This window comes from Triplophysa rosa, linkage group LG4 (assembly GCF_024868665.1).
Source record: "Triplophysa rosa linkage group LG4, Trosa_1v2, whole genome shotgun sequence".
NCBI lineage: Eukaryota > Metazoa > Chordata > Actinopteri > Cypriniformes > Nemacheilidae > Triplophysa > Triplophysa rosa.
In genome coordinates, this window is record NC_079893.1 from 13,678,309 (window position 1) to 13,694,069 (window position 15,761).

Below are 15,761 nucleotides of genomic sequence, written 5' to 3' on the forward strand. Positions count from 1 at the left end.
ACATTGAATGCATGCCTTTTGAACTAAATGTTTGTGTAACATTCTCTCTATTGAGTAGGGCTGCCACAATGTACCGGTCAAAAACTGTGATATTAAAACCACGGTTAGAGATCCGTTCATTTTATGATAGGTTTTCTCGATTGCTTAAACACATTTCTTGATATTATGGCTCCTTTTCTTGAAACTCTAAACACAAATCCAAACACAAAAAGTGTGCATTGCGTTACATCAGGGGTCTTCAACTACTTTTCTTTGAGGGCCAGATTCCAAAAGTATAAATAGGATGCGGGGCAGTTTTTTACCATATCCTAATTTCTTCTGTTATTTTGTATTTCTGTTATTTATTGCGTTTTGTTCCTTTTATATAACATAAAATCCAAGCCTGGTTCTCTCTCGTCCTTCACTGCTGTCGCTCCTCCTTTTATGCTTCCCGAGCTCCGCCGTGGAAGATGCGAGACCGGTGCCACGCAACGCGCATCTGCCTCGCGCCGTTCCCTCACGACCCTTGTCCCGCTCTGATTGTCGCACTCCCAAAATGAACCGTGGGCTCACTTGGAGCAGGGAAGAAGTGAAGTGTTTGATTGAAATTTGGTCAGAAGAAACACATTGCCGAACAGCTCTCCAGAACTCACAAAAACACCGAAATTTATAGTGTTTAGCAAGCGCTTAAAACAAATGGGATTTAATCGGTCGGTTGAACAGTGCGAAGGCAAAGAAACTCCGTAACAGCAGTAACCAAACAAGCCAAAAAATGCAGCGTAGCTGCTGTCTGTCCATCCTGACGGATGACATCTTTGTGCGGAATCCCGGAAAATAAACAGATGCACTCTGACCAATCGAAGGACGGTTTACGCGCACATGACTTTTTTTAACAAAGTTTGGTCCGTTTGGAAATATTCACTTGTGAATGCAAACCAAACTAAAATAAATGGCAATCTTGTAGCGATTTAATCCCCGGTTTCAGAACAAAGCAATCGATCCAAATGTGTGAAAACGCCCTGCAAACGTCTAGCGAACCGCTCCAGAGTTCATTTGCAATCGGGCCGAGACCACCTTGTTCAGGCGGTCTCGGAGCGATTGTTTTGGGGCGGATCCTAGCGCGATTGCCGTGTTCACATATGAACCGAACCAAGAGAGAAAACGCAGCAGGTTCCGAAACAAACCGTTATGTGTGAAACATTGTAGTCAAATGACCCGTTTAACGCGTTTAACGCCTCGTGACTAAACAAAGGGCGCCAATGTAAGCGACACACCGACGCGCAAAACGGCAGCCGTAAAAGCGTCTTTTTTTAAACGGACCGCGTTAAAACTGGCCGACCAATGAGATTGGCGATTTTTTTCACGTGCCTGGAGCTGCTGAAGTTACAGTAAAACACGACTTGGTGGCGCTCAAGCACAAAACGGTTTTGCCGAGCACACATTGACGAAGGAAGCAAGATGAATTCTTCTGTGTGGCAAGCAAGTGTCAGAAGCATAAAGTTGCGTAGCGTCACCTTGTGTACCAGGGTATTTCTGTGTTTCATTAAGAGGCATTTATGTAAGGGTGTGAATTTTCACGTTCACTCAGCTTGTAAGGCACCACCCGCTGGTCCAATGACGGTATCCAGAGGCGTGGCGAAGGCTTCACACGTGTTCTTGTCTTCCTTTGTTTAGTGAAACAGTATTTGAATGAAAGCATATTTCATTTAATTACCTCTATTTTATCTGACTCCAATTTAATAATATCTCGACTTCTCATTTAGTTTACATTGAACTTTTATCATTAATAATTGTGAAATTTGGATGGATGTCTGATTCCTCTGGTTTATTCTAAATTACACTCCTCCATCCGATTCTCAATGTCGCTTAGAGTCTCGCGCCGGCCGTTATACGCGGATCTCACGGTCATAAACTCGCCAGTCTTGTTCACTGCCAGAGGTTTCTATGACTAGTAATGCTCAGATGGCCGTCTCCAACCAGCACTTCCTGAAACATTATTTGATCTAGTCCCCTTAAGACTATGACAACTTAATTAAAGTAATGATTATTTCCAACCATAGGTCATGACCACTCCATAGAGATAAATAGACCAATCTTTCTTCCTCTGACGGTAGCTTTATATAATCATGCCATAGTTTCCTATGTACACTTAGTTAGAATAATATTACAATAACCAGAGGTTTTGGTGACTTGCCCTATTTAGATTGGTCAGACAACCTATGTGCTGTTCTAAACGGAAACGATAGCCCCTACGGTCTAATTACACTTAAACTAATGCCAAGTTAGCCGGAGCTCTAGAATCTCAGCTGGCATGCCCAATGCTCCACCTAATACAGGATTCTAGTCCGTCACTAACCTGAACGTAGATTTGCGGTAACAAAGGATATAGCGTGATCTACTAAAGTTTATAAACTCCGAACAATATAGAATGAATTCAAACATAACAATTTATTAGCCAGGTAAGGGAAGCATAATTCAAAATCCAATTCAAGGTTCAATTCAATAATCAATGGCAATCAATATAATTAAATAACAAATAATAGAAAATCATAAGAAATAAAGCAAAGAGAAGTTCAATGTTGCATACCTGGCAAGAGACGACACAGGAATTTGTGCGGGAGATCTGGCTACAGATTCGCCGATATTTTTGTCAACCTCCCTTAAATACCAAACCAGAACAAAGCATTATGGAAATATTCTTTAGAGTTAGGAATGTGATTGGGTCTTGTGATCCCTGGGGCTGTATTTAATCTGCATACAGTAGGTGATTGGTGAAAGTCACCAAATGTGTGAGAAATGTTCCAGCACTGAGGGAAGTTTGCTAAGTTCTTACAAAACTTTGTCATTACATTGGTGTCATGGGAGTGAGACCATTGTACCAGTTGCACTGAGACCTTTTGGATGATACCAAACATGTGTATGTTTTTTGTGTATGTGTCGTGTTCTTTTCTTGTGTAGGTTCTAAGAGCTTTTGGGTGTCCTGCATTGAGTGAGAGGGGAGGAAAGGAACAGTTGGGGTGCAGGGTGAGGTCTGCATCTGTGATTCACTTGTATGCATTGTTTGAGATGTAGGTGTTAGCTCAGTAGGGAGTTTGTTGTACTGGAGGGAGTCCGTTGTTTCTCAAAGGAAGGTATCCTTTTGGCTCAGGTTTCCACTGTACTGAGAGATGCTCTCTGTCCTTTTCCCGAGATGATTATCTTTTCATCAGGAATCGGTGTGTTGTTCTTTCAGGAAGGGGCACCCTTTTGGCCTAGGTTCCCCACTGTGCTTAGAACCATTCTTTGTTTCTCAGGAGAAGAATAGTCTCTGGTCGGGACATCTTGGCTCCGACCTTACAAGCTCATCACCAGTGAAAATCGCTTGGGTATGAACGTTGAAAAACGTCTCGAAAAACGCTGGCGATAAGCGCGTGCGATTATCGTCTCGGTGTGTACAAGCCTTTACACTGTATACCACATCCTACATCAAAAGCTGTTAAAGATCGGACTATTTTGAATCCAGGGTTGAATTACTTTAATTTACACTAATTAGTTTTTCTCTATGGCTAACACACAAATCATGAAACAATTCACCATTTTCTGAAAACTATAAACACATTCTCAGAACAATACACCAACTTGTACAAACCCAACACAAAAACAGCCTCATTTTGCGAAGGTTTAACCATGTTCTCCTTCAGAAAACACAAACACATAATAATGAACTGAAGTGTCAAGATGAAAACTCAAATAGCACACATTTACACATCAGTAAACATTCAGTAGCAAGAATCGAGAAATTAATTCTCACTAAAACATTAAGCAAATGTATTTCTTCAAAAAGATGTATTTGGTTTATAAATTCCTTATTCTGATCAGCAACCAGCCCATGGAAGATCAATCATCTGACAGAAAAAGGCTGACCAGTCAATACTAATTTGGTACAAGAGAACAACATAAAAAGAAAATGAGAGGGTCTTCTTACATGTCTTCTATTGTATGTCCCCCAAAAAGCTTCTAGCATTTTATCTACAGTAATGAATTTCTATCTCCACACTAAACAATTTATCTTCAGACACACATCTTTAGACTTGCATTAGGGATTTTAGTTCAAGCAGATGGCTTTTAGCTTTAGCATGTTCATGACTAGAAATGTTGCCATCTCATGGTCACGCTTTGCTAATCAGCAAAAACTGCTCTGTCTCCAGGCACCAAATTAGTTTAAGGTAGTTCCTATTATTCATCTCCCATATTTCAGTAAAATTTTCATGGCTTTAGTGTTACATTTTGGGCTGCAACACTGCAATTCCCCTTCACATAGGGATAAATAAAGGTTATTCTACTATCCTTTCTCAGCATATTTTATATTAGGTGGTAATATTGTAAGAATTAGGGAATCGGCTTGGTAAAACAAAAGGTTGCTTCTAGATAAATTATTGAGGGGAAAATGTACAGTACAATTTTTAAGTACAAATCACTTGAGCAGAATTTAAAAAGTCAGCATGACTCATATGGTTAATTTACATGCATCTGCATATAAACTAGGAACAATGATGTTCCAAGAATTTCAAGATACTTTTTATTGCAAAAAGCAATACAGAGTTTAAACAGAATTGTTATAAATCACCAAACAGAGCAAGCACTAAAATGGTTCAAACTCTGAATATTTTGTCAACGTCTAAATAAATCTCATAAATTTATGCATAACTATAATACATTATTTAAAAATTAAATGCCTGAGACAAATCTTTAAAATTATGCTATAAACTGCACTGAATTATTTTAAGTGACATGTTAAACAATATACAAATATAAAAATTCATTTCTGACAAAGCACTTTTAAAGACACCTTGATGATAATGTCTTGTAGTTATAGTGGCAAATTGCATATTTTCACATAATTTCAAAGTTTATAAAAAATGGAGATATTACCATTATTAAGCTTATTTTCCAAACGGAATGGTTTTATTCGGGGGGCTCCATGGTGGAGGTGGCTCATCCTGAAGAATCACATGTATCCTCTTTTCTTTTCTCTCTCTTTTTTGTTGAAACTCTTTTCTTCTCTGTGATAAAATGGCCAAGACCACAAAATTCACCATCAGCATCATAAAATACTTAACGCTTATAGTGTGTTCACCAAAACTATTGCTATATATACACAGAAATGCATGTACTACAGCATGTAGGCTACTCACAATATTTTGTAAATGGTTTGATATAAAATGAATGGCAGCGAACTGCAAATTACTCAAATATATATTTACTGTAACATACCATCCATTTGTCATACATCTCCAAGGCCATTTTTTCTCTTTCCTCCTTTTCATATTTTTCCTCCATTTCATTTATTTTGTTATTCTCGTGTTCTTCTCTAACTCTCTCTTGAATTACATTCTTCTTTTGCGCACTCCTAATATTTAAGATAAATAACATTATGGTATTTTACTCTCAATGGCACAGTTATTAATCTGAAACCTGATGCTTTACAAAAATATCTTACAGTTTTTCTCGATTGCTAACACACAAAAACTGATACAGTTGGCACAATTCATTCAGTTCTCAAAAAAATTACACATTTCTCAAAACATTTAAAACATTTCACTTGTTTTCACTCACATGTCAATTCTTTTAGCGGTTTCTGCAAAACCCCACACAAAAACGTCCTCATTTTGCAAATGGTTAACCATATGCTCATTCAGAAAACATAAACACATAATATAATGAACTGAGGTGTCACGATGTAAACTCAAATAGCACACAATTATCCATCATTAAACATTCAGTAGCAAAACTGCATGACACACCAATCAGAATCTCATAATTATATAAATAGGAGCACAAGTGATAGTGCTATGAAATTGCATCCTAGAATCATCTATAGGGCTTTACTTACTGTACACATGCAGTATAATTACAGTGCATGGTAACAGAGCTTTATATGAGAAAAAAATTAACTCTTCTGTACCCAGTAAACTGTAGCACATGTACATCCTCATGTGATTGTCAAGTTTACAAATTTGTATTTGCAGCCCTTTTTTTCTGTATTTCTGTATCTGTATGTTCTGTATTTTTGCAGAACTCAGAGACAATTGCTTACAGTAAAAAAATCTGCTATAGTATACTTTTGCGAAATTGGGCCATAGGTGCAGAGGATGCCATATTTACAGTATTTATTGCCTCCTATTGACAAATCGCTTTATTGTTTCCTTTATCTTCTCTGTAAGTCGCTTTAGATAAAGGCTTCTGCTTAATGCCTAGATGTGAATGTTATTTATGCAGTTATGAACTGTATTGTGTCGCACGACCAGTTCATATTGTTCTTTGGTTTTTTAACTTTTCTTGTCTTGTAAGATCGTCTACTTCATCTACTTTCATCTAAGATTACTTTACAGTAGTGTAATGTTTTATTTTTTTCCTAAAGCTCATTGTTGCATTTTGCTCTATCTGCACTCTTTTGTGTTGTATATATTGTAATAAACACTGAGATGTCAAATTATTCTTGAATTATAATAAGAGGTGTTTAGAATTGATCTCGCCAGAGTCTAAGACTATGTTGTAGTGTGAGTGTTTTTTTAGCAAGTTTGAATGAATTTTTGAGTGGAGACCTTCAATTTGACCCGAAAATAAGATGTTAGGGAATTGGGTGAGAAGTTAGGGATTTGTGTTTCGAGAAAAGGAGGAATAATTTCAAGAAATGTGTTTAAGCAATCGAGAAAAACTGTAATGAAGCAATTGCTTGAGAGACTTCAGCATGACCAACTTTGAGCTATTTAACAAAACAAATATTAAAAAATGAATAAAATAGAATTATATTTTATTAAAGACATGAATGTCCTTCTTACCATTGAATGAAAGCAGAGGTACAGTCACTCTTCCTCTCTTCTTTCTCTCTGACCTGCTGTTGTTTCTCTTTTTTTTCATTCTGTTTCTTTTCTCTCATCCTTTCTTTAAGGATTTCGTCATGATCCTTTTTCCATTTCTCAAAAACCTGCTTTTGTAAATGTTCACATTGTTATAGCTTTATGTGAAAGATTAAAATGGTTATAAAATATAGTTATAAAATGTATTCACTGGTAGGGTCTGTGTGTGCTTCTGTGTTGAGAAATCCCAACCAAAATTTTTGTAATCAAAATTTTAAAGAAACATAACACCACTTTAATAATTCACTGAAAAACACTGACCTGTATTGCGGTTTCCTTTTTTTCTTGATTTTTTTCTATTTGCATTTGTTGTTCATTGATTGCCTCCTGTTTTTCTTTGACTTTCTTTCTGATGACGTCCACTGTTTTCTCTTTCCAGGCATCATAAGAGGCTTTAGCATCTGCTATTTTTGCAAGCTTTTCCTAGGAAGAACATTAGGATTGAGGATATGCAATGACAAAAAAAAATAATGAATCGATCACTTGGTTACTCTTGCCTGTATTACCTCTTGCCTTTTCTCCTCGTTCAATTTTTCTTCTTGCTTCTTTGCCCTCATTTTTATTTTGATGTTTTCTTCTTTCTTTTTTAGCCATTCCTATACAGGACAAAACACAAGCATGATTTGAGCAAGATTTACATTTTGTGGGGAAATGTTTAGTAATTTTTGAAACATAAAATAAACAAATGTTTCTATGAAAAAAACAGATGCAAGCCTCAAGACAGAGTAGTAAATGATGATTTGTCTAACCTGGTACACAGCAGCTCTTAGTGAATCTGCTGCATCAGGAATCTGTTGGGTCTCCTGCATTTTTTGATCCAGAATTTTCAGTGTTCCCAGGTATTTAGACTCTGCGGTGTATGAGCTCTTCGACTTTCTAGAATATGACAGACAGCCTAATGTCCATAATGTCTGAACAACATTTTTAATAGGTGTTCAGTGGTCAGTCATCTAAGCAGCAATGCACTCAGTAATTTGTTCCTTGTTTTTATAAATACAGAGACACTCAGAAATGATGCACACTCATATAAGCGGTAAAAAAGGGAGTATGAGGGGTTAAACAAATTCACTAACCTGTCTGTTGATTTGGTAGTTTGCACTCCTACAGTGAATGTGTGGTCAAGTTTGCTTTGAGAAACCTTCTGATCAAAAAGAAAATAAGACTTAACTGAATTGCATTAAAATCATAATTTACAGAGTACTGCAATAATTAGAGACATTAGCAATCGAAACTGAAAAGACTTCTAAAACATTACATAATAAGAAAAATGTTCACAGTTTTTTCACTGTTAAAACTTACATTTTCCTCAAAGGATGTTGACTCTGTTCCTTCTCTGTTCTCTTCTAGTGTAACCACAATCAAAGATAAAGATTATTTATTAACTTATTAATATATAACTACTGTGCACAAACAAAATGTGAAAAGGTCACAAAACAAGTCAGAGATTACCAATATACAAGCATTCTTAATCACATTTAGACAATTACCGCTTTCTGCCGTTGTCGGAGCCTCAGACATGTGTTTCTGTGTTGAAGAGGAATTTGTCTTGGACTTTTCTGATATGACCGAGTCTTCACACTGACCCTACAATGGCAAAATGACAAATCATCTGCTGAACTGCACTTGTCTTTTAAACCGACAGACTTGTTTCTGTTAGATATGAGCTACTGCTAACACATAACCACAGAATCAACATAGGCCTACTGTATGACTCCATTGGTTGACAATTCCAACATACGAACTAAACAACATTCTAAACTTTTAAAAAATATAAACAATGCATCATAATGTACGAAGAATTGACTAATAGGACTAGGTGTTATAATCCCACTATTTCAGCACAGTTGAATTGCCCAATAGGACATTTCCCACGCCGTATGCATGACAGGGGGAGCAGTCAAGAATATGAATAGAGGAAAGGAGGTCTGAGGTTTCACTGGGTTCGTCGGGTAGGCATCTTCTGTGTTTGGGGGATAAATGATTATAGAAATACATAGCATATTTAAAATGATTATGTAAAACAAATATCATGTAAAAATAATAACCAATAAAACTAAATATTGTGCTACCTTTGAAAATTCTCACCTGTACACTATCATTGGTAGAGGTTCGAATCTTGTCTAAAGACGATGTGTTGGAGAGCACTATAGACATAGAGGAGGTGGCTACACCGCTGCAGGCCGGGGTCTCCGCTTCTGTGTTCTCTTCTAACTGACCACTGTCGCACATTTTTCCTGTCTTCTGCCTGGGCATGGGCCTGGGGGACATGTCTTGTGCAAGACAACCTGCTTCCAATAAAGGAATTTTATCTATATATTGGCATCTAAATCTTTTGTGCTTTGTACAATAATAAATCTGTTTTTGAGTCCTCACCTGTGGGAAGTTTTGGTTTAACACTTCGCTCCCGAGGGTGAGGAATGGGAAGTTCACATTCTTCACCAAAATACATTTTTTGGTTGCGTTCTTTTTCTGACAGCAGTGAGACAGGACTGTCCCACTGAGAGCCCTCTGATAGAAGGGGGACTGAAGATTCCTGTCGGCTATTCTCAGAATTTAGTGGCAAAGGAGATTCTGAAAGACTCTTCCTCACCAAGGATGACTCTGTCTGATTTCTCATCTTCATTACGGACTCTGACTGATCAGTCTGTACAGTGCTCTCTGGTTGAGGCTTGTCAGACTGAGAGGAGAAAGGAGAATCCGACTGTTGAATTTTCTCTGCAGTGACAGAACTCCATGGACTTTGAGGGGTACTCCTGGATTGACTGGAATGGAAAGAACCGTGATGGCTATCGCTTCTCATTGAATCTAACTGTTCAGTGTGGACAGGTGAGCTGTTCCTTTTGGTTTTTAAGAAAGATACTTTGTGGGGTTTGACGTTTTTTTCTTCATCGTCTGAAAGTTTGAAATCGTTTATCTTGCCCTTTGTCTTCCCAGCTTTAAATCTGTCCTTTTTCTGTTTCTGTATCCTAAGAAGTTTGCCGAGCATGTCTGCAGAGAGCAATTTTTCAGGTTTAATATCATGGTTAAACTATGGTTACCATTGTAACCCAACATTTGTGTTTTTTTCTGTGGTGAAACTGTGGTTACTGTAGTAAAAACATGGCTAATTTTAATAAGAGAGTTCAATTGCATGCAGGTTAACTTTGTGATATAATGAGATTAAGGTGCCTTGTTGCAATAAACTAACTGGATAAAGGCTACATTTCTAAATATACATTTCTATTTTTACATTTAAGCACAGATATTCCAAACCACATTGTTTAACTCACCGTCGTCGTCGTCATCATCATCTTTACCATAGTCATCGTCGTCAAAATCATCAGAGTACCTATAGCTCGGTTTTTGTCTGTTGGCTCTAGCAGACACGGCTGCCTCCAACTCATACTGAAATGCAACAACAACATAACTGTTACATGTGTAATCTATTTTACTGAATGCAATACTAAACAACACTGCTAGGTATGCAGCTCCATAAGCGCTTTATACCTTTTTATAGCTTATGACTCTTATATGATAATAATACCTGAAACGTTGTTCTTCTTGACGTTTTTGGACTTTTCGTGTAAGCAAGTGTTGTAGAAAAAATATCGTCGTCCATCTTACTGCATCTCCCAAACAGTTATTATGCAATGCTTTGTTAGGACCAAATAAAACCACACCAAATCGGCTTCGTGTAAAACACTCATCCAGTTTTCACTCATACAGTACAAAATCTACCGGAATTTCACAACAAATGTGTAAGCTACAGCACTTTATTCGGTTCATTTGATGTGTTCGGCGCTATTTGTTTACTTGTGTTACCAAAGGAACCACCGGCCGGATGAGAGTTTATGAAATCTACTATGACGAAGCCTTCGCTCATGCTGCGCAGACTGATCGCCGTGTGATGTTTAAGTACCGCGAGAGCGATTCGAGAACAGATTGCTGTGTATGCGTTTAAATAGCTCTCGCTGTACCTGCTGTCATATGTCGATCCGTATGCGCAGTCGAACTCGTATTTTAAGTTTAATTCGCCGACTGGACCCCCGCCTTTCTACGTCTTTATGTCTGCCAATCAGATAGCCCCACTTGAGCGAACGTCACGTTACGCTGATAATATTCAGACGTAATTTAAAATATTCAGATTAGCAATGACAGAAACGCTTTATTTACATGTTTGCATTTGTATAATTAAAATGTATAAAATGAAAATATAAATATTATATAAAATGCATGTTGTCTAAAATCCTTGATAATATAGTATCAGTCACTAGAGGGAGACATCAGAAAGTTTTCTACTTTGTAATAACAGAGGCTCGGTGGGGTCATGAATCGTCTCAAACATGTCTACATCACATTTAAATCAGTTCAGCGTCTGTAAGGACGAGAGTTCTTATTATAAGAGTTGAAAAAACGCTCCAGAGTCCAGAGATCCAGTTAGGTTTTAATGTTATTTAAGTAGGCTTATTTTAGCTTAATGTATATTAGGTGATGACCGATGTGCATCATATAGTATGATCTTGTTTGTTAGCCTAACATTATTTAAAAACAAAAACAATAATGTTAAGACAGTGTTACCACCTCGGTGAAATAGGTTAGATCCAGGTTAAGGTTATTAATTTGAGTCACATGGAAACAGCCATGCCTTTTGCTTAACCACTTGGACCTAAATGCGCTTGTTCCAAACAGTACAACAGTGTTGTGTTCTTGCACTATGATACCTTATAAGGATAACATTGTTTTAGTTTTCTTATTATTTAATATTACAAATAATCAGGTATAAAATGGTATGTTGTGGTATAACTGAGTAGGCTCTCTTGAGCGACTGAGTAGACGTTACTGAAAAGTATGACACAAAACAAAGTAAGAAAACTCTGAACATTACAAAATTTGATACTGAAAGTCACATCAATACCAACACAACAAAAATAAAAAATAAGCTATTTAATAGCATAGTTAATGCTGCAATGCATGATGGATGTCTAAGGCAACTGGTTTTCTGCATTCAACTAAACTCAACTAGTGGTATTCAGTATGTGACAATGGGTCAATAAGGAGAATGCAAAATCACTAAGTAACCTAATGCCAGAAAATTTGCATTATAAATATCTTAATGTTATATCCATTAAAAGGAGCATCTGTGCCCATCATCTGTCACACTAAAGATAAAAAATTGCTCCAGTTTCACAGTAAAGACTGATAACAGCTCACACCAGCCTCCCCATCCAGCAACAAATCCTTTGTGACGCTGCTTTTGATCTGCTGCTGATATGCAGAAATTTATGCTGAATTTACAAGCTTTAGAACAGGTATAAAATATTATTATAAATTGTTTACTAAATACGCTCATAATAGGAATAGAACATGATCATTATGGCTCCTCCAATACAATATAACGCACAAAGACTTTTCAATCCACATGTATCGCCAGCCCAACACGATGTAATCACACTTAATTCTGAGTGTGACTGTGAACCTTTTGTTGTGAGGTCGGGTGCATGTCTGGATTAGTAATTACCTCTTTGTCAATGTCCGACTGCAGCCACACCATCCACAAGGTGTTTTACATTTTGAAATCCTTCGATTAATTCTGATGGAGTACTCCAAAATGTCACACTTTATCAGTCTCCTTTGTAAACATCATATTTGACATTTCAGCCCTTGTGATCTGATTGCGCATTCAATTTAGAAAAACACTGTTGTACCTGTGCAGAATGACCTGCTACAGGTGCACAGCTGACCTTAGGTCAAGGCTGCCTGCCATGTTCTGTCATATTTTACATATAATTAACCTAGAACACCACGGAACAGAAGAAGCCAAAGCATATGCTGATGGGTGCTGGTTGTCAGTGTAAACTGTAGGTTTTATAAGAACCAATAAACTTTGTAAAAGTTAAAGCATAAAGCATAAATGCACCAGTTGTATTCTACACAACATTCTCTTTCTAGGAGGACTAGACTTTTTTAAATGTCTGAGATTTGTGAGTTGTAAGATGCTTGCTGGTTTGTGTCAAACAAAATGGGAAATGTCTTTGAACACCAACAAAGCATGAGTGTTTTTTGTCAATGAACTATAAAACTGTAACTAATACTGGTGCTGGTGACAAAGAAAGTAGGAAATAGGCTTTTAAAATAGCATACAGTACGTCAATGGTATCCCTTTTTTGGTTTTCCAGGTTTGTATTTGTAGTCTGCGTAGTTTTAATGTAAGCTTATCGTAATTCCCGAATGTAACAACAATAACAAAAGGCAATTATGCGTCAAGTGTCCACGTCTGTCCACAATGGGCCATGTCTTAAGCTTGAATAGGCAGTAAATATTGACATTGTTCTTAAAAATGAGAAAGATAAAAATTAGAAGATGAAATTAGGTATTTATTTTCAATGTGAAATATTTGTTCAGATGTGTGTGTGTGTTGTATGTGTAGCACGTGTACCTTACGGTTATATTCTTCTACTTCAAAGGCCAAATTAAATGTCTTTTTTGCTAAATACCTTTCAAGAAATTATTCTATTAAATTAGCCATGCTTTATGTAACAGCAACTACAAAACCCCCATTCTCCTCATAAGGATTTACTTATCAATTCTCTAAAACAACGTTTTAACTTTGAATATTTTGTTCTGCCCTGTATTGTTCCGTATGGCCATATGGTACCTCACAGTTTGCTGTGCAAACACTCCTTGTATTTGTGCTATAGAGACAGCTGTGTCCACACATAGATATAGACCATCATGTTTTTGTCTCCTGATGTGTAGCCCTGGATCTCAGGTTGCTACAGTATTTGGATGTGTAGTTGTCGTTCTCCATGTGGTTCCCTTTGCCCTTCTCCTCCAAGTAAACAGAGCGCCAGTGCCCCAGTCTTAAAAGGTCTGGTCATGGGCTGAGCACTGTGGGAAACCTACGATTGTTTATCGTGGTTACCTTTTAAGTGCAGGGGCTGGCAGTCGTGGGGTTTTTTTGTAAACACATGACGTGGGGTTTTTAAACGAAGCTGTGATAAATCCCTTTTCTATATGTGTAAACATGCCATGGCATAGTGACAAAGGCACAGTTACCCTGCATAAAGGAGACTTATAGCTGATTTGGTTTATGTTTAAAAACTGTTGCAACTCACAAATTGTTCTGTGGATTATTCAGTGTAGCTGGGAATGTGTGGTGAAATAACCAGCATCTATAGATCATATCATTATAATGTATTGATTTCACCCGTAGTTATAACACATTCTTACAGACTGAACGTATGATGACCATATTAGGAGCCTAAGAACAAATGAAACGGTGTGGTTTATTCCATTGTTTAAATCTCACTTAATCTGTTTGAAAAATCCTTGTAGTAAAAAAGAACTAGATGTTCATTTTCATGTCTGACTCCCTTGCCAGGGCTCAAATGGCCCCTTATAAAAAATGACAAGGTTTTGACCATGGAAAAATGTGATGGTGGGGTCTCTGTTTTCGAGTTGCCATTAGTCTGTTGGTACAGGTCATAATTCTCTTTTGTATAAGCAAGTCTATAAAACCACAATTGTGACCCTGGATCACAAAACCAGTTTTAAGTAGCACAGGAACATTTTTTGTGAAAGCCAAAATTACATTGTATGCGTCAAAATGATCAAATTTTCTTTTATGCCAAAAATCATTAGGATATTAAGTAAAGATCATGTTCCATGAGGATATCTTGTAAATTTCCTACCTTAAATATATAAAAACTATTTTTGTGAGTGGATGGTGTCACGGTCCTACCTTCTTGTTTATGAATTTCTAGTCATGTGGCAGGATCGGGACAGAGCCCTTAGGTTTTATGTGGAGAGAATCATATTATTGTCTATCTTGACAATAATATGCGTTCTCTCCAGTGTCTCGTCATTGGCCCCTCCCCTCTCATTTCCTGTATTGTTTCCCTGCCGTGTCTAATGTTTCCCACCTGCACTGTGTCATTATCCCTCGTTTGTCTTTCCCTATTTAATGCCCTCTTGTTTCATTGTCCTGTGCTCTTGCGTTGCATGTGTATGTACCTGTGCTTTGTCTTTGTGCTGTATGCTTGCGTGTCGTGCTCGCCCAGTTAGTTACCTTGCCCTTGGATGGTCTTGTCTCAGTCGTGGCTTAGTTCGTGTAAGTTATTGTATCATTTTTGTTCTGCCTTGACGTTGTGTCGTGTTTTGTTTAGTTTATTTTTGCCCCATCGAGGGAAGTGTTTTGTTTCAGTTTTTAGATTAGTCTGGTCTTCATTACCCCCTCGTGGGTTATTTGTTTGTTCATTGTTTGTAATTAAAAGTCTTGCGTTAACCCCTTCATTGCCGCTGCCTGCATCTGGGTTCTTCCTTCACTCCACACTCCGTGACAGGATGGCCTGCTACAGTGCCTCTGATTAACAACTTCAAAGGCAATTTTCTCAATATTTTGATGTTTTTGCACCCTCAGATTCGAGAGTTTTAAACTGTTGTATCTCCGCCAGATATTGTCCTATCCTAACAACCCATCAATACAAAGCTTAATTGTTCATTCAGATGATGTAATCTCAATTTAGAAAAATTGACCCATAAGACATTTTTTTTTGTTATCCAGGGTCACAATGTAGGGAACAAGCACGAAATATCCATACGCCAAATCTGACCGCTTGGGATCTCTTTGACATTTGTGTAACAGTCAATTCATAAAGGTGTTAGGTGAAATAATATATTAATAAGACAGCTCTGATTGTTTTTTTCCTATTTGGCTCAAGGTTTTCTTAAAGACTCCAGCGAAGGAGAAAGAGCCACTTCAGTCCCTCTCCTCAACTCTCTATTATTTATATTTATTATTATTTATGTTTGTGATGTTTCCGTGTGAGGATGCTCTAGAGGAATGTCTCCTGCCTTGGTCAATGCCCAAGTGCCCTCATATTATCATGGATAAGAGCTTTGAAC

General features: G+C 37.4%; 1 protein-coding gene across 4 annotated transcripts; it reads right to left on the minus strand.

The window, feature by feature from the left end:
• Positions 1-2,455: 2,455 nt before the first annotated feature.
• On the minus strand, positions 2,456-10,698 carry map9 (microtubule-associated protein 9). Of its 4 annotated transcripts, none has more exons than XM_057332667.1 (13): positions 10,402-10,698; positions 10,148-10,262; positions 9,252-9,866; positions 8,964-9,166; positions 8,366-8,462; positions 8,178-8,221; positions 7,952-8,016; positions 7,628-7,754; positions 7,385-7,474; positions 7,140-7,301; positions 6,801-6,949; positions 5,233-5,368; positions 2,456-5,021 (listed from the first exon to the last, which is right to left on the minus strand). In XM_057332667.1, the coding sequence occupies exons 1-13, from the start codon at positions 10,474-10,476 to the stop codon at positions 4,902-4,904; spliced, it is 1,998 nt and encodes a 665-aa protein (XP_057188650.1). In that variant the 5' UTR covers positions 10,477-10,698; the 3' UTR covers positions 2,456-4,901. The 4 variants fall into 4 exon arrangements, with proteins under 4 accessions (XP_057188650.1, XP_057188646.1, XP_057188649.1 ...); XM_057332663.1 differs by having other exon boundaries at positions 2,457-5,021; positions 7,952-8,019; XM_057332666.1 differs by having other exon boundaries at positions 2,674-5,021; positions 7,952-8,019; positions 8,964-9,163.
• Positions 10,699-15,761: the final 5,063 nt, after the last annotated feature.